Source organism: Scomber scombrus, chromosome 2, assembly GCF_963691925.1.
Source record: "Scomber scombrus chromosome 2, fScoSco1.1, whole genome shotgun sequence".
Classification (NCBI taxonomy): domain Eukaryota; kingdom Metazoa; phylum Chordata; class Actinopteri; order Scombriformes; family Scombridae; genus Scomber; species Scomber scombrus.
This window is the reverse complement of record NC_084971.1, coordinates 28384323-28408236: the sequence shown is the minus strand read 5'-3', so window position 1 is coordinate 28408236 and position 23914 is coordinate 28384323. Positions and strand designations below refer to the sequence as shown.

The 23914-nt window shown below is 38.2% G+C and overlaps 2 protein-coding genes across 2 annotated transcripts; one reads left to right on the top strand and one right to left on the bottom strand.

Annotated features, from left to right (window-relative positions):
• Positions 1 to 54: 54 nt before the first annotated feature.
• Positions 55 to 7836, top strand: LOC133995431 (RNA exonuclease 5-like). Its single transcript, XM_062434824.1, has 18 exons — positions 55 to 305; positions 449 to 575; positions 712 to 832; positions 1733 to 1840; positions 1939 to 2027; positions 2243 to 2358; positions 2445 to 2583; positions 2790 to 2884; positions 2983 to 3085; positions 3593 to 3693; positions 4187 to 4295; positions 5204 to 5320; positions 5413 to 5550; positions 5812 to 5904; positions 6036 to 6405; positions 6488 to 6675; positions 6904 to 7013; positions 7107 to 7836. The coding sequence occupies exons 1-18, from the start codon at positions 55 to 57 to the stop codon at positions 7159 to 7161; spliced, it is 2430 nt and encodes an 809-aa protein (XP_062290808.1). The 3' UTR covers positions 7162 to 7836.
• A 472-nt stretch (positions 7837 to 8308) lies between these two features.
• On the bottom strand, positions 8309 to 22069 carry parn (poly(A)-specific ribonuclease (deadenylation nuclease)). The gene is made up of 26 exons (XM_062434812.1): positions 21987 to 22069; positions 21671 to 21748; positions 21479 to 21558; positions 18591 to 18658; positions 17272 to 17353; positions 17016 to 17076; positions 15672 to 15837; positions 15255 to 15317; positions 15124 to 15162; positions 15003 to 15045; positions 14812 to 14892; positions 14506 to 14562; positions 13841 to 13918; positions 13684 to 13727; positions 13548 to 13590; positions 13072 to 13147; positions 12857 to 12967; positions 12663 to 12732; positions 12500 to 12555; positions 11537 to 11623; positions 11354 to 11428; positions 11091 to 11262; positions 10860 to 10987; positions 10548 to 10590; positions 10297 to 10460; positions 8309 to 9278 (listed from the first exon to the last, which is right to left on the bottom strand). Exons 1-26 carry the CDS (start codon positions 22003 to 22005, stop codon positions 9232 to 9234), a joined length of 2031 nt encoding a protein of 676 aa, XP_062290796.1. The 5' UTR covers positions 22006 to 22069; the 3' UTR covers positions 8309 to 9231.
• Between the last annotated feature and the right edge of the window lie 1845 nt (positions 22070 to 23914).

Here is a 23914-nt window from a genome sequence, read left to right as displayed (position 1 = left end):
GGAAACAACGCCAAATATCTTTTTGTGTCTCCCAGTAGAAACATCAGCTTGAACATGGAGCCTTCAACATCAACAGCATGTGATAGTAAGAAGAGAAAGAACAACGCCCCCGCAGCACATGAGACGGCCAAGAGATTAAAAACCGGGCAGGAGGATGATGAGGCAGTGGAGTGTGGACGTACCTCCTGCTCACCGAGGATCTCTGTGCTGCCTGAAAGCCTCCAACAAGCAATTACGCCGAATGAGCTGATGGAGCTGCTGCATTATGCCGCTCTGGGGAAAACAGGTGGCATCAAACATCCCAGGTAATGACTGTAATTATCTGTAATGTACTAATAATGTGTCCCCGTACTCAAATAATAATCTAAAATACAGAATATAAGCGTTGTGCCTTGCAGACTACATCATTTATACTCGGTAAATCGGAATCAAACTGTTTCTTTGATAGTTGGTGTCGTCTCCACCGCCAGAGGAAGGTCCAAGGTGTGAATGTTGTGCTGGTGGAGGGTCTCACCCAGAGTCACTTTTATAAACACTACCTCACCCTGCAACACCTCAGGAGTAACTACACCACTGTAAGTAACCGTAGGGGATGTAAACATAGCCATTATTGTCATTATTGTTATTATTATTATTGACTGGGACAAGTTATACTCATACTGTCAGGTTTTGGATTAATAATTGTCTTTGTTTTTTATCCGGCTGTATTAGAGGGTTACGTTCACTCCATCATCTGACAACCTTGCGTCGGAAATCTTCAGGAGTGAACTTCCTGAATTTGACTGTTCATCTGTTTCCGAAACCGAAAAGGAAAAGAACGCCATACATAAAGGTAAGAATTGTGTATCTGGACATGTGGAGTGTGAGGATTTGTTTTGGAAATTGTCATAATATCATAATGTAGCCCAGAGGTGTTCTTGTTTCTGTCAAAACAGAGCAGATACCAGATACATGTAATGCTAAACAAATAAACCATCCTGATGGGTTTTTTTTACTAGCTTGACAGACAAAAGTAGCTAACTTATAAACATTAAAATTATACAATAATTCCATTCTGTCATCATCAGAGCACCAAAACATTTCTGGATTTTGAACAGACATTTCATTAATTATTAGTGTACTTACCTCATCATAAAAAGGACAATACAGAAGTAGATGTAATTCATTTTCAGCTTCTCCAAGATCACACAATTCACGTAACCTAATGATTATAGCACATATAATAATAATTATAATCATAGTAATAATTAAAAACTAACATCTACATGAGTAAAAAACCCAAAACAAACAAATGTAAATAAATATAGGCTCAATTTGTAGCCCACAGCAGCCACCAGTCACTGAATCCATGGCAACGTTATACTTCCTGTTTACATTCTCAAAGCATTACTTGGGGTGGCAGAAGGTGAAGCAGGTTGTCCACTTATCGAAAGATCAAGCGTTCGATCCCCAGCTCCTCCACTGTTGAAATGTCCTCGGGCAAGATACTAAATCTGATCGTGTGTGTGTGTGTGTGTGTGTGTGTGTGTGTGTGAGACTTTTCTTTTTCCAAAATTAGTGTAAAAATTGCTGCAGTTGGTGGAAATGACCAAAATGCCTCAGCCTACTGTGTTGTCACTCTAATATTCATTCAGTAATAACATCACATACTGAGGCACTTTTTTCAGTTGTATTGTGTGATAATGTCTTCTCTCTTGTTGCTCACTGTGTGTGTTATTGTGCTCTGCTGCAGCGTTGAAGGTTCATCCAGTAATCACCAGGTTTGGGACGGAGAGGAGAGGACTGACAGCGTATGTCCTCACCGAGGAGGAGATGATCAAGAAACACTACCCTGTTAAAGGTGAGTCTCTCTCTCTCTCTCTCTCTCTCTCTCTCTCTTTCTTCCTCACTCCATCATCCCTTCCTCACTTCCTCCTTTGTTTGTTTGTTTTGACACAGGAATGCCGGGCTTTGAGGAGTTTATTTGTACAGATAGTGTTGATAATGTCACTGACAGTAGCCCTTTGTATGGACTTGACTGTGAAATGGTGAGATTAATTTCATCCTTTTGATGTTTGATATTTGATTTACACAAAACCTTTACACCCTCTTCACTTTGTTTCATGCATTTTAGTCTCACATTAGTTATTTGGCCTCTTTAGGATTTAGGTTCTTCATCATTATTATCTCATGATGTACTGTAGATACATATATACATTATGGATGCTGTGGTTTTTAACAGATGTTAATGTTGTGTTTTAAGTGTCTAACAGAAAAGGGATATGAGCTGACCCGGGTTTCTCTGGTGGATAGCGATGGGAACTGTGTGTTGGACGATCTGGTGAAACCGGAGAACCGAATCCTCAACTACCTCACAAAGTACAAACACACACATTTTTTAAATGACTAATAAACAACATCGCTGTATTAAGATGCTACAACACATTTCTGTTGCCTCCTGATAGGTTCTCTGGCATCACTGCAGCGATGTTGAGGCCAATCAAAACCACCTTACGAGATGTCCAAGCCAAGATTAGGACGCTGTTAGCACGGGACGCAGTCCTGGTGGGCCACTCCATCAACAACGACCTCGTGTCTCTGAAAGTGAGTGACTATATTTTGGCTTTAGCTTGTAGCAGCCATGAAATGATCGTTACGAGGATGGGTTTTGAGTGTGAGCTCCTCCTCCTGTTTTGAGGACGTAAATTAACAGATGAGTTATTTTTATTCAAGAAGGAAGCACAGATACATGTTTTGTTAATCATTGAAAACAAGTTTTGACCTGTATTGTATTTTGTCTTTTCTTGCAGCTGATCCATAAGAATGTCATTGACACTTCGCTGCTGTACAGGAAAGAATTTGGGCAGAAGTTTAAACTCAAGGTCCTGGCCGAGACAGTGCTGAAGTAAGTCTTTCTTTCTCCTTCGCTTGTTCTCTCTCCTTCTCTGTCTCTGTGTCTCTCACCCATCGTGGCTAATCATTTATTTTCCACTCGTGTCCCAGGAGGGAAATACAAACTGATGACAAGAAGGGTCATAACCCGGTAGAGGATGCTCTGGCAGCCCTGGAGCTGGCTCAGTACTTTATTAAAACAGGACCTCGCCAGGTAACGCTTACACACACACACACACACACACACACACACACACACACACACACACACACACACACACACACACACACACACACACACACACACACACACACACACACACACACACACACACAGACTTACCCTAATCCTAACCATCACCACTACTTGCCTAACCCTAACCACTGACCCAAAAATCTGCACTTTTCCAATTCGGGACACAGCTTTTGTCCTCAATTGGGCAAGCTATCCCCAATTAACTGGTCCTAAATTTGAAATTTGTCCCCAAAAGTAGCCTATGACAGACCACACACAAACATATCACAATATGGTCCCTTTTGGGGACATTACATAGAAATACATTAATTTCCTGGAGACTAACTCCACCACTACTTGCTTAAACCGAACCCTAACCTTAACCACTGACCCCAAAAAGAGCATTTTCCCAATTGGGGACATAGCCTTTGTCTTCAGTTGGACACACAGTTGATCTAACATTTTCTTGTGTATTCTTGCTGTCAGGTTGTTGAGCTACATCTGGAGGAGCTGTGGGGATACAGAATAGAAGAGGAGTCCGCTGACTGTGAACCTGCACCCACACCTGCACCTACACCTATTACCAGGTACAACACATCACATATCGAGTATATTGTTCACATCTTACTGCAGTTACTCAAACCTTGTCCATATTAAGCCGGGCAGACCTGAAAATTCAAGTTTCCTCCGAGATCCATTTCAAGTCTGCATCATACTTAAAAATTGAGCTTTTCAAAAACACTTAAAGTTCACAGTTTAGTGTGGATGAATAGAACTGACATTAAAAAAAAGAAAGATACAAGCCTCTATAGACACAGGAAACAACCTGAAAACATAGTGAACACACACTGCTTCCTTTTTGTAAACAGCATTTTTAGATCTAACTGGCTCAGTGAGGACGCAGTGAACCAGTCTACAGATTTTAATTAACTCGGTCTGTTTCTTTTTTCCTCGTTTGATGTGATTTTCAAACTAGAACCCTTCTGAAGCATCTATGTGATAGACTTAGAGGAAAACATACTGTATACTACACCTGCTTTCTTCAAACGATCATTCCTGTCGTCTGTCTCTCTTGTGTAGGTTTGCTGACATATTGCAAACACTCGGCCGGTCAGTCGCCTTTTTAGGAAAACGTTCAGACGTCGCCCTCCATCTGTCCAATCAGCAGTGGCACAACTCTGACAAAGAGGTGAGACTTTGACACTGTGTCTCAGGTGGTTTTCATTCTGGTCTCTGTAGCCACTCATGTGATGGGAGAGCCTTGCTGGAGCTCAAAATTAGCTTGTATTTTATCTTTTATTTATTGTGTGCATGTATGAAAGATGCTATACAGATGTTGAAATGTGATTGAATGATATTGTTTCCCATCCAAATATAAGCATTGATCTGTTTTCATTGCTTGTGCACGTACAGTAGGTCCTCATAAAGGGTTTGGCATTGTTGTTGTTAGATATTAAGACTCTTGTCTCCGACTACCTGACTTTAATGGAAAATCTTTAAAGCAACAAAACAAGGACAGATTAATTAAGTTATTAACTTATTGATAATATTTAGAACATTATTATTGATCAATCTGCCAATTATTCTGTTGTTTAGTCAATGGAGAGTAAAAAATAAGGGAAAAATGGCATTCATCATTTCTCAGAGCCCATGATTATGTTTGTTTTGCCAAAAAGTTCAAGATATTATTATTTATTTATTTTTAATCAAGTATGAAGAAAAATAGAAAAAAATTGAGAAGCTGAAACCAAAGAACATTCAGCATTTCTGCTTGAACAAAGACTTAAATAATGAGCAGATTATCAAAATAGTTGCAGATTAATTGTTACAGGTTAGTTAATTAAATTTAATAAGTACATTTTTTGATTGATTAATTGTTCCAGCGAATTATATAATAAGTGACTGCATGTATATCAGAGTATTTTTATTGCAAATCAGAAGGTGACAGGATGCAGTTTTCAGTGTATTTGCTCAATTGTTCCACTTTTCCTTCCACTCACTTGTTTCTTCTGCCTTTTTTCCCATCACCATCCTGCACTAAATTCTTCCTCTTCTTCTTCTTCTGTACTGATTAAAACGTCATCATCTTCCCTACAGGTAGTGGCCGCTTTCAGGAGAAACACCAAGTGTCCGTTCTTCTCTGTGCTGCAGTTGTCTTCTTTTTCAAACCAGCTCAAGAGTTTCTTCCCTGATAAGGAGCGGCAGTACCAGAAGGTGAGGCCTTCATTCAGATCACGTATCATTTCTAAGTGTACTGACTGAGTGTCATTTTGATGAACTACTTACCGTGTTTGTTAATCCTTTAGGTGTGTGCAAACCTTCGAGATATGTGTGTAGTGTTCGCGGGGCCGCTCCCTGCTGACTTCTCTGAGAGAGATGTGAGGCGGCTGTTTCGTTGCTGTGGAGCGGTCCGGAAAATCAAAATGCTGAACGCAGCTGTCAGGGTACGTCTCATCTGCAGTGTGCTCCTCCGTTTTACACTGAATAAGCTGCTGTTTTTTTATTTCTGTCACTGATTAACACATCAATTGATGAAAATATGGTGATTATTACTGGTTTTCTTTATTTATAAAGGAAAGGTGATGAAATGTTTAATCTGATCTGTATCTTGATTTAATCTTTTCCTATTAAACTAAAGCTGTTTTTTCTTTATTTCTTCTTGGACAATCTCACTTGTCCTTTTGTGACAACGTTTTTTTCTCCAGGTCCATGCAGAAGTTGAGTTCGAGCAGCTGGAGGGAGCTCTGCTGGCTTTAAAAACTTTGAATGGACTTAATGTGCAGGGACAGTCCATTAAGGTAGCTCCTCTTTTCTTTGTCTTTCTCCCTTTTCCCCTTTACATTACAGTTCAACTTTTAGAGACTGCTGTATCTCTAAGCTGTATTTGATTGTGTGTGTGTGTGTGTGTGTGTGTGTGTGTATTTTCTAGGTTCAGAGGCCTGTTTATGAGTCGATGCTGGACCTGGATCTGACTCTTGATGCTTTGAGTATTGATGTTCTCAACTCCAGTCACCTCTACGCTGTTAAATTAAACCCCAGTATGGCTGACAGCATACACCTTACTGCTAAAGTTAATGGGCACACTAAATGTTTAGATGTCACTCCTTTTCAAACAGCGAAGAGGTCGCCTCCTGCTAAATTAAACGGTTACTATTCTGAGACTGAGTCAAAGCAGTTCTCTAACTCTAAGTCTAAACTGTCTGAGGAGACACTCAGAGAAACATTTGACCGCTTCGGTGCAGTAGAGGGAATCATCCTGCCTGCCAAACCTGGAAAACACCCAAGACATGCACACATAAGTGAGTAAAAAGATGCAATATTAATGATCTCTTCTTGTTTGTGCTAATTTCTAACCTGAGTGTGTGTGTGTGTGGTTGGCAGAGTTTGATAGTTCGGAGGGGAAACACGCGGCTCTCAGCTCCTCTGAGGACCTTTGGAAGGAGCGCTACCTCATCTGTCCATCCCTGACTCCGCCTCATTTGTCTTCATGGGTTGCCATGACAACTCCAATGAATTCAGAGGAAGCAGTAGAAGACGAGGAGAGGACACACATGCACACCAGCTCTCAGGTAAACAAATTATAAGTATTAGTAGTCATTATTAAACTATCATCACAGCTTTAATAAAATATGTTGCTAAAACAATAAAAACAAAGTGTTGGAATACAAATACATTGCCAGAAATATTGTAATAAAGTTCTTATGATGTACAGATTTAGTGCTTCTGTGATTAGATTTTGCTCATGTGTATAGTTTATGATATACAGCACATATGTGATGACTCTGTTTTATGTTTAGGACCAGGAGATGGAGCTGATGATGAAGAAGTTGGACCGGCACCTGGGGAAGCTCTTCAGATCTCTCCCTGACTGCACTTTATCTGTGGTTGTTCTGCTCGGACATACAAGGTGAAACATTCACTCCCACGGTAAAGAAATTATCATCTTTCATTTTTCAGATTGTTTTTTTTGCATTTGTCCTTTATCTCCTCTCATCCTCAGTGCTCATGGACACCTTCCTGGTTTGTGTCTTATGGAGGTGAAGCAGGAATCTTGAGAGCAGCGCCAGCCAATTGATGCCTGATCCTGTGTGCCAACTGCACCAAATGAAAGCAATAAGGATCCAATAAATATGAAGATAAAAATAAAACAAGATATAAAAGAAACAAAGGAAGTATAAAATAAACACCACAGACTTTGTTTTAATGAGACTTCCTGTTCCTCAGATTTCTGTTTTCATAGAAACAGTGTACGATGAGACGCTCGTTTAGGTCAAACGCTGTTTAAAAATAATGTGTTGTTGCCTGGAGACAGTCAGAGCTACAGTACAAACTAACATCTGCCTTTGGGACATTTTCTTTATCTCTGCATTGTAAACTGTGTGATTATTATTGGACGACATCAGTTCATGAAAAGTGCATCATGGAGGTTGAACAAAGTACAAAACTGCAGCACACACCGAACTCTAGTTTGCAAATATTTCCAGTTTGTTTTACCGGAAGAAAATCCGACAGCAGTTTCACGAGGTCACTGTGAACCCGAGACAGACCGTATCATACTGTTATAATATTAATGTAATCAGGTGAAATGTCACTTTAAACTTCAGTTTAAGACTTATAGATATGAGGATTTACCAAAGCTGATCTATGGTTTTTGATATTGTAACATTAAATTGTTTTAATGTCTTCATGGTTTTAAATTTGTACAGAAAGGTAGTTGTGTGAATAGTAGATGTTGGTTTCTTAATCTTTTTTTTTTTAAGAATATATTTATGCCTCAATCAAAAGGGCTGTACTGTAACTGTACCAGTGTTGCCTGATTTTTAGCAGATGTGAGAACTAAAACTTAATTTTATATCAAGTATTAAATCAATTCCTCATTAAAAAAAAACACTTGTCAAAAGTAGTTACCAGAGCTCAATTTTTTTTCCGAACCGAGGGAAATCCAACGTTACGTGATCTACATCATCTTGTGGCTTTACCAGAATCTTACTTGTAAATTATGGCATGTAAAATAAAAAGTATTTAAGATATTTCAGTCTTTATATGGAAGGAGAGGTTCCATATAAAGACTTCATCTTTGAAGTATAAAAACTGTCAGGTACGTATCCTTTAAATTTTGGCTGGTTACAGAGCATTACTAACTTGTGAGGTCATTTTCATTCAGAGTTTGAAAACAAAAACAGTCAGAAACCGAGATACTAAGAAACATTCTTTAATTTTTTCCCCTTTCAAAAAGGAAATATTTAAGGATTTTTAAACTTTACCTTATACAAAAATGTATACGTCATTTTACGTTTACACCTTTTGCATTAGAACACACTGACATTGTTGCAGGTCGACACAGTTACAAAACATTTAACCGAAAAACAAGGTAAAGAAAAACAATTCTGTACAAAACAGAAAACAACCAAAACAAGCACCTCTCATGAAGGGTCAAAATGCTGCCAATAATAAATATTACATTATCATTGATCAGCTTATATGTTTGATAAAATTTGAGAAGCTGACATAGCATACTTTTTCTTTTTTAAAATGGAAAGAAATTTAACTAAATAACCCTGACTTTGTAAACTACAGGACCTGTCAAGTGGTATTTTTCACAATTTATGCAAAGGATTCACAGGGATACAAAGACAAGAGAAAGTTTACATCTCCCTCACATGCACAAACTTTCATACAACTCACACTCATAAAATATAAGACTGATTTAGAGGTGACGACGTCGTTAAAATTGATGAATGAGTCCAAACTGACAGCATGGCTGTGGTGGCAGATTCCAGTCTGAACACAGTCAGAGGATAAATGAAAATTTCAGGAGTTTTAAACCTCAACAATCTAGTTGTGTGTCTGTGTGCGTGTGTTTTAACGCAGAAGAGTTGCCTGCTCCTCTGGTTTGAGATCAAAATATGGCAGCTGTCGTTATGGCTTGTGTTCTCTCTCTCTTTCAATAGTCCAGTCAACTTGCTCGGTTGGTTGCTTTGGACACAGTATCCACAGCTGTTGAGTGAACGAATGAATTTAGGGCATGCACCTACTCCAAGTGATGGACGCCCTTAAAGGAGAGAGTGCACCAAGTGCTTAGGAAGAGACTGAGCTGGAGTCCAGTATGAGACGGTGGCCTCTCGCTACCAGACCTCTGGGACCTCAAACAGTGATGTTGTAGATTCAGGCTCTGTAGAAAAGAGAGACGCATGCATAAGAACAACAAGAACTATGCTTTAAGTACTTCGATTTGCATTTGATCATATAAAAATCTTGTTTAATGGTTCATTCACCCAATTAAACTCTTGGCTTTTTTGCTTGGTTTCCCTTTATTCACAAGTTTTGGTAAAGTTGCACCACAGGAACTTAACATGTAGCCTTCGTCACATTTTCTGCTTTTATGTAATTTACACCCACTTCTGTGATTCACTAACAGAGTTTTTCAGACCTTGTTTAGTACATTTGTTCCAAGAGATCTGAACTTGTGTTAATTGTCATCAGGATTTTTTTTTTTTTTTTTTAATTTAGTCTCAGTCCTGTGCCAAATTTCCTTGTTGGTTTTTAATTCATATTTAGTGAAACTCATCCAGTTTTTTTTTAAGTCAAGTTTTATTTGACAAAAACTCTGGACGTTTTAGTGCAAGTCAAATCGTAATATTTTAGTGTAGTAGCCAGCCATCAGATTATATTGAACATTTCAGTCAATCTAGTTGATCCAAAGCCAATCATATCGGTTTCTTTGTGGTGAGCTTTGATTTGTCTCTTCAAGTTTGTGGGATTCTTACCAGCTATTTTATGACCACATTCTCTTCTTTTCTCCAAAAGCAATAAATGTAAAAAAAATGTTCCCCCTTCAGTCTCATTGTAACGGAAATGGGCTCAAATTCCAGCTTATTTCCTTTTCCTGAGCTCTGTTGTTATTACTAATGTTAACTTGCTCTCTGTTAAATAGCGGATGTCAGCAGTGCTCTACATGCTCTAGGAAAAGATTTGATTAGAAAAAGTGGTCAACACACCACAAACAGTTGTATATAAATTAAATGATGTGTGGGACAGACATTAGTTTAGTACTATAGGTTAGTGGGTGAGCTTTAAAGTGTAGCCGACATTTCTTGATATAATGATTATGAGCAAATTGCTGAAATTATGAGAAGTGTCTTTGGACATTATCAGTAATTAAAAAAGGATGAATGAGCCCACAAACTCACCTTCTGGCTTCTTTTTCTTGTTCTTTTGACCTTTCCTCCCGTGGCCTGTTGTGGCTTGTTGCCAGGTGACCGTCCCCTCAGCATTATCGGCTGGATCGGTGCCCTCAGGACTTTTGTCCTCATCATCAGGGATTGGACTTAACCCTGCTGAATCTGATGAATCTCTGCAGGGCACATAAACCATTAAGAGGCTCAAATCACAGCAAACAGGAGAACAGTGACTGCAGAAATGATCGATGCACTTTACTTACGTTGTCTTCAGCCATCCTTCTGAGGTCTTGCTCTCGACAATATCTGAATTTGTTAAAGAAAACAATACATTGTGAATTAGAGCCTCGACTAGACTTCCTTATACTGCTCACAGGAATATGCTGTACTGAAGCTAAATTACTCCGCCATTTCCAATTTAATCTCTTTGTTTGTGGTTATGATTCAAAAAGCCACCCTTCCTCTCCCTCAGGGCACACTCCACCTCTGTTAAGTTCTTTCTTTATGAAAAGCTATGATGCTGCCCTGTATGTTACTTCAGCACCTAGAAGATACATATGCATGTATTCACACACCGTCGGTTTTCATCTTCTTGCTGCATGTGCTATCCGCGTACGAGTAGTTATTCCAACCGTCTACAATCATAGCATCTCCGGTCCCCGGGTCTGTCTGAACGGGGCTGATGCTGCGTTTCCTCAAACCTCTGGAACAAAAATAGGTTATATACACGATGCATCAGTATAAATAGAAACCGTGGACTCCTGCAGAAGCTCCCTAGGTGAGAGGTGAATACACATGTTGTATACCTGGGATATCCGAAGCCAGACGTAGAGGAGTTGTAGTGAGACTTCACCCAGCCGTCCTCTCCCCAGCTTTTGGCTGGCTGGCCGAGCTTCTCCTTGTCCTGCTGCTTACCCTGGATGTACTCCGCATACGTCTGGATCCTGTAGCTTTCTGCATAGCGGCTGGTGTTCATAGCTGTTCAACAGAGAGGGAGAAGTTAACAGATTTCTCCCATCATTTATTTGTGAAGATGACCGAATTGAGTTAGGTGTGTGTGTAGACTCACCTATCTGCACCTGGTCTGTTTGACTGAGGGACACAAAGGCTGATGTGTCGTCCATCCATGAAACCTGGATGTTCCCTGAGTGATAAAAAGGAGGAGCAGAGAGTGAGGGAGGAACAGAGAGTGAGTGACGAACAACAGGTCACACTTGTTTGCAAGCAGAATTTTCTTTATGCATAATCTCACCAAAGGCACTAAAGAGCTGGTAGAGGTCACTGGTCTTCCACTCTTTTGGGAAGGTGACATACAGGACATGGTCTCTTTTAGGTTGCACTGCAAAGAACAGGAGGAGAGGTTAGTGGGGAAAAACAAGAGGTGAGGTAGAGAAGTGGCAACAGATTTAAAAAGGGTAAGTCCCCAATTTTTCCAGTCCGTGCTAAAATGATAGGAGCCCAAATGTTCTTCACACATGTTCTTCTTGCTGTAATCATCCCTCCTGTTCATACTGACCATTAAGAGATCCTTTCATAATGAATTTTAAATGTAAAGGGTGAGGGGGAAATGTATTTAGAAGCCAACATTAGTCAAATCAAGAACATTGTATTATGAAGGGATCTTCTAATGGTCAATATGAACAAAAGGAATGATTACTACAAATAATTTGAGCACCTGACTGTTTTAAGACAAACTTGAAAAATTGTGAACCTGTCCTTTAATTTAACTTCATAAAAAGCTTGTTAACAAGTAGCTGGTGAAGAATTCAAGCATGAATTTAAAAAAGCTAAACTAAAAGTATATCAGGCTTTTGTTACTATGACTGTATTATGTTTCTCTGCCTCCCAGTGGTGAGAAATCCCTTAATGCAGCTTCAAAGAGCCCCGTGGAGTTTGCTTGTAACAACTAAAGTAATATTTACATTCATCAAAACACATTGTTTGCATCCTTGAGGCCTGAAAATGTGTTTAATGCATTTCCTTTCTAATAACATTTGCCAAGAGGATTTTTAAAGTTCTTTTTTTTTTAAATAATCATGCATTGTTTACATCAAGGTTTGTTGGCTCACAGTCTTCTTTCCTATTTTTGTGATGCATTACTACCATAAACTTTCATTCAGTGAAAGAGCCTGAATCTGGCAGCAGTAATCAATAACATCTCCACAGGGCATCTTTACACTGCTTGGATATTCTTACTTTATACTATTTTACTTACAATCTGGTCCTGTGATGTTGAGGTAGGGAATATCTATTATTCTCATCAGGAAAAGCCTTGAGAGTGGAAAAGAGAAATATTATATTGTAAGCATTTATTTAAGACTTTTAGCTGTTGATGGAAGAGAGGAGCAAATACAGTCAAGTGTGTGTGTGTCTCTTACTTGTTGAAGAACGGCTCAATTAGTTTGGAGCGAGCTGAGATGTAGGGTTTGGGTGGAGTCAAGAACGTGCCTGAAAAAACAGCATTGAGCAGACCGAGTTAGAATTTATCTATTTAAGTCATTTCTTTATTTGCAAACAAAACAGGAACAATTGATTGTGTGTGTGTGTGTGTGTGTGTGTGTGTGTGTGTTACCCAGGTAGTTGGCCATGGAGATGAAACAGAGGCCTGTGATGTAGGCGTCGTATCCCGCCTCGTGGAGCTGTTCCTTGGCTGTGTTGTAACTGGGGAAGCCTTCTGCCGCCTCTGATGGGAACAAGACACAGAGGAAAAAAAGAAAAAAAAAGGAGGTGAGAAGGATTTTGTAGGGTGAGAGAGGATTTCAGACAAATTTAAGTGTCTTTACTCACCGACTCGTGGTGACTTGAAGGGCGTCTCCTTCACTTGTTTCTCCAACTCTGCCAGAGAAGTGTTCGTGATCAGCTCCTGCAATGTAAAAATATAAATACACAACTTCTCAAAACCATCAAATTGTTCAAAGATTTATTTTATTTATAATTTATTTAGAAGAATCTTGTGGGTGATGGAAGAGCGCCAAGGAATTACCACACATTAAAGTTTTAAGGAGTTTTCTTGAAGCTCCCACTTATGAATATTAAAATATTGACTCTTTGAGTCATCTGGTAAAAATAAAGACGAGTGCAACCTCACAGGGTCACCATCAGGGGAGAATTAGCCCCTTCACCCCAGATGAAGACCCTGTGAGATTGAAACCCAAAAATCTCAGTTAAATATACTCAAACACAAAGTGTCTGAATGTTTTTCTTTCCATTTTTGAAATATCTAAAACTTTTGCTAATCTACAACAGTGGAGAGGATAATTTACCTTAAATGGCTGAGTGGACGCCATCAACTTTGTATCCAGAAGTCTGAAAGTTAACAGAATAAAATAAAATGAACATCAAAAAGCAAAAAGGACAGCATCAACAAGAATTTGTTGTAAAAAGAGGAAAGCAGTTTACCTTGGGAAAACACACATTGTGACCTCTTTAAAGTCTTGAAGATCCTAGAGAGAAGAGCATCGGCATAAATAATGCATGAATTACATTACTGAGCTTTAGGCTACGCCAAAAAAAAGCTCCATATTTATAACCTCTTTTAAAAACAGTGAGTGTATACCTCTGGCAGAGGGCAGTAGAACTGGTGGATGGTGTGCATCACATCTAACAGCATGTTGTGGCCGACCACGAGTTTAGCCTGTGGGTCAGATGCAATGGGTTAGGGGTACAAGTGTGATAACACAGCCAAAAACATTTCATAACAACCAGAATACAAAAAATAAACTATGACAAAATATAGAGCTGCAACTAAACTATTGTTTTCATTATAGATAAGTTTATTATGTTATTGATTAAAGAATAAGTTGTTTGGACTATAAAATGTCACATTTCTCTCGCTCCCCTTTTTCCCTGTATGCCTCTTCACTGCACACCATTTAATAAAAAGGCATAAATAAAATAATCTTGTTGGGGGAAAAAAAACAACACCAAAAGATATTCAGTTTAGTATCATAAGAGGACTAAATTCAGAAAATATCCACATTTAAGAAGCTGGAATGAGAACATTTTTGTATCAAATTGACTCAAAACAATTATTCACTTATCAAAAATAGTTGGCAATCAACTTTCTGCTGATGAACTAATCAATGAATCACCTCAGCTCTGCAACAAATCAGCTAATTCCTGATTCATGATAGTCTTTATTTTGGAGCAGTACTGTTAACTGCTTTGTGTAACTCAACACAGAGAGTTACTTGAACTGAGAGAAAGCGGAGGTTGACTCACGGATTTAGAAATAGCGTGGATGACCCTGGAGAAGCCTACTGCATCATTTAGTTCCTCCTGTGAGGGGGTTGAGAAAAACATTTAAAACAAAAAAACTCCCACACACTATCAGCACTTACTGAGAATTTAATCAAATAGCTACATTATGATTAAAAGGACGTTCATAAGAAGGCGTTCACGAGGTAGAGAAATTACTACAGGCGGTGCAATGTGATACTCCTTAACAAAATTACTTTAATTTATAAACAAACTTATAATGAACAGAGCAAGAATATGTAATGTAGTTGAAGCATTTTAATAACTGACCTGCTCTCTCTCCAGTTTCTGCTGTTCCCTCCTCTTCCTCTCCTCGTCATCCACTTTACTGATCTGGATGAATCGCTCCTTCTGCACACATGTACAAAACTTACATCAATATTGCGCACACACACAAAAATTATATAACAAAAAAAAAAGAAAAAAGGGTCGAGATCAGTTTAAATTAAACATGATCTTACCTTTTCTGTTTCCACAGTTTCCACATGAAGCCCCTTGGGAAACCTGAGAGAAAAAAAAAAAAGTGTTAATGAATTTATCATCATCATCATCATACAAGCTGAGTTTTAAATTGACACTCACTTCCAATTCAGTGTCTGGTATATCAGCTTTCTCTGAAACCTGGTATACAAATATAAAATATGAGTAAATACAAAAACAGATGATTATAAATTTACTATAACTGTGGCTGTTTGAGAGAAGGGCTAGATTACCCAGTGCATGGATCCAAGTCCAAAGTCTTTCCTGCGTTCGTGAAGAGGGCCTCAACCTTTTCTCTGGAGGAAAAGTAGAGCAGAAAAGATGAAAAATGCAAGAAAAAAAAGGGGGCCAAACAAATAGAACTATTAAAAAAAAAAATCATCTTTTTCTTCGATCCTTCTGGGAAAATTCAGTTATTATAACGCCAAGTGAAAGCTAAAGTCTCCACTTGGCCATGACTAATATACCCTCAAGGGAAGATGACCAAGGGGGCAAACTGCCTCAAACTGTTCCCAATTAGTGTGACTTCACACTATGTCACTACCCACAGCTATTTTTACCACCATGGTCTCACATAAGAACCTAGTCTTTGTTTGACTCAGTATTACCTGGAGTTTGGTGGAAAAGATAGAATTAAGTCGTCTACTTACATCACTTTGTTGATGTAGTCTTTGTGTTCCTCGGGTACGTGTGCAGGACCTTTGGAGGATGGGGAGATGAAGGATGGTGTCCCTACACCGTTGGCATGTTGGTTCCTTCTGTCCTCCGACTGCTCCCTCAGCTGGGCTTCTTCATCTTGGTTCAGGTATGGGATTCCTAAAAAAAAAAGTCAGTTTGAATTTTACTTCTTGTGGCTCTGCAATTCATTGTCCTATAAATATCTGCAAAACATGGCTGCCTTTAGGCAATGTTGTGTATCCTCTCTATGAACAATGAGGTAGTTGTGTGCACATCCCATCCTATATTCAGGACAGGTGCAGCATAAAAGATTAAATGAAAGACAAAGTAGAGTTTCTGCACACCAAATTTTTGCTTCCATAAAAATATATTTAAATGAGAAAAGCAAAGACGCAGTGGGATTGAAATGTTTCCTTTTACAGTCAAATATTTTTTTGGGAACTAAAATGTAGTGTTCAGACACTTTGTTCATTTAGTGTATCCACATACTTTCAGTAATCTTGTTTACTTTCCATCACATCAACTTTGTGATAGATGGGTCACAGCGCCTTCAAAAATACAGAATGCACTAGAAAGAAAATTGCAAACTAATTTGTCTATCATTGGTTTAAGAAAAACTTTTGTTTTTCCAACACGCTCAATGCTAGAAATTGTCAGAGGGAAATATGAGGTGAACCAGAACAACTACAGTCTCGTACAGGTTCACTAAGCCTGCACAGCTTTTAAACATAAGTGACAGCACGGCCTTCTGTACAGCTACGCAGATACCACCGACTTGTTAATGCAGTGCTGTGAACTAGAGTTTCAGTACATGTGCAAACAAATCTTTGAGACAATCTTTAAATTGAACAAAATTATTCAAATCATTAAATGACCCATAACGTCCCGTTTTATTAAAATGCTTTACTCCAGACTGTAAAAAATTTGCCGTACTTCTACAAAGACCAGACTAGAAAGTGGACTGAACTGCAAAAAAGAAAAAAAAGGACTACTGTCAGATGTTTGGAGACATCCAGAGCCAGCTGCCAGCTGTTCCAGTGTGACAGGTGATGGCAGCGCTCCTCCTCCTAACACTGAGGCTCGGTAATGTTTAATAACTGGCACTGAAACCAGTCTCTACAAAAACTGCTCAAGAACTTAACATGAATAGACTTATATGCAATTAATGTTCTGATTTATATCTGGGAATAACTAGACAACAAAATGGCAAATAAACTAACCAAGAAGTCACTACCAACTCCTGGTTTGACAGTTTGATAGATGGCAAAAGGTCATTACAAGTGTGACATTTCACTTCTGTTGTGTTGTGTACTCACCGTCACAGAACACCTTGTTGAAGTCAAATCCCTGACTGGCCAGGAAGTCAATACTGGAACTCTAAAAATGACAAGTTCATTTTTCATTTTCACAAGTTTCTCATACAAAAAAAACAACATTGCAATAATGTTAACATCTGGCCAACCACATCAGGAACAATCACTTCAGAATCATTACGCTTATCGCTGTCATTACTTAAACTTCACTTATCTCAGTTCGCTTTTTAATGAGCTTTGAGAGGCCACACTGACTTACTTGACAGATGAACTTTAAGTCGGGGGACGTCCTGTTGAATGGTTTCGGGAATATGTAAAAATTAAAAGTCTTTGTGATGTACCTGCAGAGAGATAACAGAAAATACAGATGAGTGAATTCATTCAGGTTTCTTGTGGATGTATTACAAGAGACTGCATGCAAGTCACACAAAAGCTGGATCACTTCCATATAAAGTATATACAGTGTTTCCCATATATTGATTTATTTGTGGCGGCCCACCACAAGATCAACACGGACTGCCACGTATTGATTTTTATTTTTTTCACTATTTTAAAATGAATAAAATCTTATTCCATTGTAGATCTGCGTGCAGCGCATTGATTCTCTCACGTTGCTCTTAAAAAAACAAAACAAAAACATTGACAACAGACACGTTTGAAAAGCCCTTCGACTCTGTGCACGCTCTGAATCAAGTCTTGAGTCTTCATGATGCAGAGAAGAAGTCACACCATCTATACTCCAGAGTGGTGCGCTCATGCTACATCCACTTACAAATCGACTGTGCCTCTATATCACTTAAAAGCATGCACTTAAAACCTATACTTGAACGGCCACATAGGTTGTTTAAAACAGGCAAGTATCTCTTTAACTCAAGCATTTTCAATAGTTAGATGTTAAAATCATATCTCAATCATTCTTAAATAGGTTTTAAAATTTCTATTAAACAAAAATCTCAAATTGTTATCTGCAAATTCAACCTTATTCTTTTACAAAAGCTCCCTAAGTACCTCTGTGATGATTTTTATTTTCTGTTCTGTGGTATTTTGATTACGCACCAATTTAGAAATATGCATCATACGCACAAAACTGAATGAACAAAAGGCCTGAAAGTGAGATATTGACTCAGCAAGCACCCTCAAGACATGGCTTTAAGATCTGGTAATAAAACAGCTTAAAGGCCTTATCATGTCAGTTGACATTGTACTTTAGTGATGAATATTCCCAAAGAAATTTTCAATCTAATTAATTAACACACAGTAAGCCTGGAGCTTTTGAGGCCCCAGTGCAGTTGCCCACTTGGTAATCCAGCCTCTTATGTGAGGTGCTATGAAGGGTTCATCTTATTTTGTCAGTGTGAAAACACTTTTTTGTTCTGGTGCTGAGAAGCAGCCATCTCCCAAAGGACTCATGAGAAACTGAGTTTGTCTGCACCTGATGAAATTTGGGCTCAGAACACTGCACTTTTCTTCACGTAATAAAAAGACATTTTAACAGGAGCAGACAGTGTTGCAAGTACTTGGAGGTTTCCACTGAATATCACTATAAAGTTCTACATGAGTTAAGCAGATATCACTCACCTTGACTCTGACTGGTCATACTTGAACGTACATAATCCAAACTGGAACAGCAGGAAGTCCATGGAATGCTTGAGGACAGAAAAGAAAACAGCTTAAATGAGATACACGTATAAAAAATAAATTAAAAAATTTAAAAAAAGGGGACAGATTCAGTTTTTCAAGTCTGTCTTAAACCAACAGCCAGATGCCCATATAAACAGTGAAAAGGGTTTTCTTCACATTTGTACTGGCTATTAAAAGATCCCCTTCAGATGTGCTTTCAGTGTAAGTGATGGAGGCCAAAATCCACAGTGTGTCCAGTTATTTTATTACAGAAATGCATTTAAAAGTTTATCTGAAGCTTTTATGAGGCTTCAACAGTCCGAGTTAGTCATATTAAGTGGATTTCTGCCACATTTACAGTCTTTTAAAACTTAAAATTTGCATAGAAATATAGTAACAAAAGAGGGATCTTAGCACTTAAAAGACTAACGCTGAAAGATATCTACTTGATTTGACTAATAGGAAGACTAAGGCCTCTAAATTAAAACCATGCACCATTTTAAGAGGAATCTTAAACATTTTAATGAACAGGGGTTTATCATAACTTGTCTCATTTTGATTGGAGTAGAATGGGGCTAATCCCTGATGTGGAGACAGCCTGGGAAATTTTTAATGATGGTTTTATGCAAATTATTCAGGAGATACAGAGTAAAAGGGTGTGATAACCCCTGGCAGATATTATTCATGAGTGTAACTAATCTAAAACAAGGACAACAGTTTGTCCCACTGATTGGCTTATTTTCTTTAGCATTTTTAGACAACCAAGAAACAAATCCTCCTCTTTGATCAAGAAAGCGAAATCAGAATATCATTTGTCTGTTACCACTGGAAATCTAAAAAGGACCCTAGGAGGTTTTGGAAAACCATAAAATCCCTTTTTGTGAGCAATAACTCTCAAGCTGTGCCCCCGTTTGTTATGAAGGATTCTGTTGTTGTTCACGACAAAAATGGAGATACTGAATTGTTTTAATGAGCATTTTATATCTTCTGGCTCTCTTTTTAAACTCTGCTTGTTATGCATCTGTGAAACCCTGTGCTGACGTACCACTGTATACTGGTCAGTCTTTAATTACGTACCTTTCTCTGTGCAGGAAGTTCAAAGCCCTTAAAGCTTTAGATCCTAAAATCCCCTCAAGACCAGATTTTATTGATCCCTACTTCTTGAATTTGGCATCTGTTTTCATAGCAGAGTCTCTTTCATTGTACCATCACAGTTGCAATGAAGGTAGTAAACAACATTTCTGTTGCACTTGACAAGAAGCAACGATGCGCATCACTCTTTATTTATCTGTCTGAAACTTTCGACAGTCAACCATGATGATTTTAAACTTTGACTTATTAACTTGGACTCTTGGGGCAATTAGTCATGTAGTCCTCAAACTACCTTAGTAATAGGACTCTGCATTAGATATGATGGTCTAAATCTGATACTGTATCTGTCGACAAGGTTGTATCACTGGGCTTTGTATTAGGTCTACTTTTATTCACCATTTATATAAATCTGGGTCAAAAAGTGTCACATGCCAATTTTTATTTTTATTCTGATGACAAAGTAATATGCTGTCCTGCGTCAAAAATATCCCTTCAGTGTTCACTCTATTCAGTGAAATGAAATAAAGTTTGTTAACCCTTATAAACACCTGTGTATTTTGATTGATGACTCCCTCACTCTAAAGCCACATGTGCAGTACCTGGTGAAAAAGCTGAGGCTAAAGCTGGGTTTTGATTTTCAAAATAAGATGCGTTTTACATTTAATGTAAAAAAGTGACTTGTTGCAGCAAACAAGTTTAACATGTGACAGACTAGGGTGATATTTCATACATGCGTACTTCTGCTTAGTGTCTTCCTATGGTGGACACAACTTACCGTGCTTCAGTGAGTTCTGACTGACCGCTGTGAGTTATACTCTCAGGTAGGATGGCCTGCTCTGGATAATCTTTGGCAATTCTTGGTCTGCCCTCACATTACCGATGTGTCTTTATCATGCCAAGAAAAGAGCACCGTACCCTTTGCATTCGCTGAACTTCTTTATGCTGTCTGTCCCAAATGCCCATATGGAAATTAGGATATGGACATTTTGTATTCTGCACCCTCAACATAATGCTTTGCAAAATTAATTGAATGAATCTAATTAAAACACATCAAAAATCCAAAAAGGAAACAATTACAGGCAGATTTCCTTTGAAATCTTTCTTTCGCAATGCTTTCTTTTTTTTTTTTAAATTGTCTCCCTTGTGTTTTAAGTCTGTATAAAACATGTGTTTTTATTTGTGCTGCTGCCTGTCCTTGCCAGGACTCCCATGAAAAGGAGATTCTTATTCTCAATGTGGGCTCTCCTGGTTTAATAAAAGGTTTAACCCTCTTGTTGTCCTCGGGTCAAGAGGCATTAACTCAAAAAAACCTTTCATTTAAATGAGGCCTATTGACCATTATTTCCAAAAAATGTGTAAAACGTGTGGTAAGAAGTTAAAATGAAGTTGGCTAAAAAGGTCTATCACAATTGGGTGATTGTTTATAAAAGCATAAAAAAGGTATAAATTATCAAACCAGATCACGTGGACAAACGTTGCACCATCGACAGGAAGACAACAGGAGGGTTAATAAAAATAAAAAAAATAATAAAAAAAAAGAAGGTTGAAGCTTCATATTATTTTCAGATAAACCTGTAAATACATGAAGGAGGCTTGTGGATTTTGGCTTCCATCACTTACATAGCAAATGCATTATGAAATGGATTTTTTTTTAAAGGCCAGTATAAACAGGAGGAATTATTACAACAAGAAAAACCTGATTTAATAATCTGATTTAAAACTATGAACCTCCCCAAATAATCAACTCTGCTAACCTTCTTCAGCTTGGTGTATCTCTCCTCCGGCGTGTCCAGCCCATTGGTGAGAGCACTGACATTAGGGCCATCGCTTATCCCTAAAAAAACAAAACAAAAACACAACCACAAACATTGTGGTATTGTGTATTTTAAACAAACACAGACATGGCTTTTTCCCATTTTCTTGCCAAAAACTCTTGATAATGTTACCTGAAAATTCTCCATCGATTGCAAGGAAGTCAGCCTCTTCTATGGCGGTGTAAACAGAGTTTAAGCAGTCTTTAAAATCTGCAGGGGGAAAAAAACGAAAGTGCATTAATGTGAGGATGTAAAGAGAGACCACACAGCCGTGCAGCTAACTGTATGTTACCTAGCTCACAGGCTAGCAACGCAAACCATGAGGAAAAGGAGCAGCATTGTACATATTTAGCACATATTCTGCCACTACTCTGTTGTATAATTTAATGACGAATATTGCAAACTAAAAATCCAGCGTGTAACTGTGTGCCAGCGGCGTGCTACTCACTTTTGCGTGTCACCTCCATCCTTCCACAATGACTGAACCTGGCTGTCAGCTAACGCTAGCTAGCCTACGTCAACGGGCTTTTAACAGCGCTGCAAACACTTCCGGGGGCCGCTTTAGCGCTAGGCTGGTTGGACTCGCGAGAGCAAGTTTAGTATGATTTAATGTGGTTGAGGTAAATCCCGCGAGAGTTGCGTCCCCCCCGCTAATCCAATCCAGCATCCGACAAACCAAATTATTATGGCTTCAATGTTTTTAAAAGGGGCGGTTTTAGGAGTTGACACACACACAAAAAAAGTTTTTTATCAGAGGCGGGGCTGAACCCAGAACATCCAGAGTCAGGGACAGTTTTTATTCCCCCAACTCTTTTTATTTGGATTTTTCCCCCCTTAACTTTTAGGTTTTGTATATGTGTTTATTTGTGTATATGTATGGGCTTCTGGATACATGAATTTGATGAATAAAGTCTGTCTATCTATCTATCTATCTATCTATCTATCTATCTATCTATCTATCTATCTATCTATCTATCTATCTATCTATCTGTCTGTCTGTCTGTCTGTCTGTCTGTCTGTCTGTCTGTCTGTCTGTCTGCCTGCCTGCCTACCTACCTACCTATCTATCTATCTATCTATCTATCTATCTATCTATCTATCTATCTATCTATCTATCTATCTATCTATCTATCTATCTATCTATCTATCTATCTATCTATCTATCTATCTATCTATCTATCTATCTATCTATCTACTATTTACAATGGTGGATACACACCTGCAAACCCAAACAATTCAGGTCAGAACCAGACAGGGATGAACAGTTCAGGGGCCTTGAAATGTAATGTTTGAGAACGAGTGCCTTAGTTACACCATTTACAAAAATAAACAGAAAATACCAGCAACAAGAAAGCACAATAAAACCAATTACATTGATAAAACTAATACAGGTTATAAGGAATATAATATTGCACCAGTATTGCACACTGTGGCAGAATATTGTACGTTCAACATATGACCAATAGCTGAAGTATTGCAAAGTATAGACCATCTTTAATATGCTCTGTGACCATGACCATTTAATTGCTGCTGTTTAAAGTCATGAATATTTTTTTTATAGTTTATTATTTGTGAGTTTTTACTTTATTCTTACTTAGCTGTTGTTAAAAACTGATGACTCCAAAAGAAAGATTGGTCCTTATGTTAATTAAAATAACACACATTTATTCAGTCATTGTTTTTCTTTTCATATTTTTCATGCCCGTTGTTATTTAGAATTTATTATTAAGTGTTGTGGGAGTTTTGACCTTTTTTCTCCTTCTCCATGCAACCATGGAAGTCTGTGAAGTTGTGCCAGAAATCTCTACTCCGACAGGAGGCTGGAGCCAGCAGATATGAAGACTAAGGTGAGGAAACACTGGTCAAAATCCATCTCACAGTTGGTGTCTCACTGGCACTGATACAGCTGCTATTGAGTTTCTAAGAGACAGAGCAGTTCCTGCAATTATTATGAACATTTTATCTTGCACAATGAATTAAAAAAAAAAAAAAGGCTTTTTAGGGGAAAATATTCACAGTTAAAGCCGGAGTGAGGTATTGCCTCAATTTAAATGCAAAGATGACATTTCCAAAAGAACAGACAGGATGATTTTTCTTTTCTGTAATGAAAGGAGCCTTTTAACTGTAATGTTTTCTCCTAGAGTGAAAAACTGAAGGATTGTATTTTTTTGTACAAATATAAAATTAAATTATTTTCGAGCCTTCAGATAACAGAAACGTATATCTTTACTTTAAGTCAAGTACAGTTCTCTATACATACAATGTGATTTGATTTAGATGATTTTTACACATTACAAAAGCATAAAATCTAGATTAAAAAATAAAAGAGATATGACAGACGAGAAGCCATACATCAGACCTCTCCTCAACTTGGCA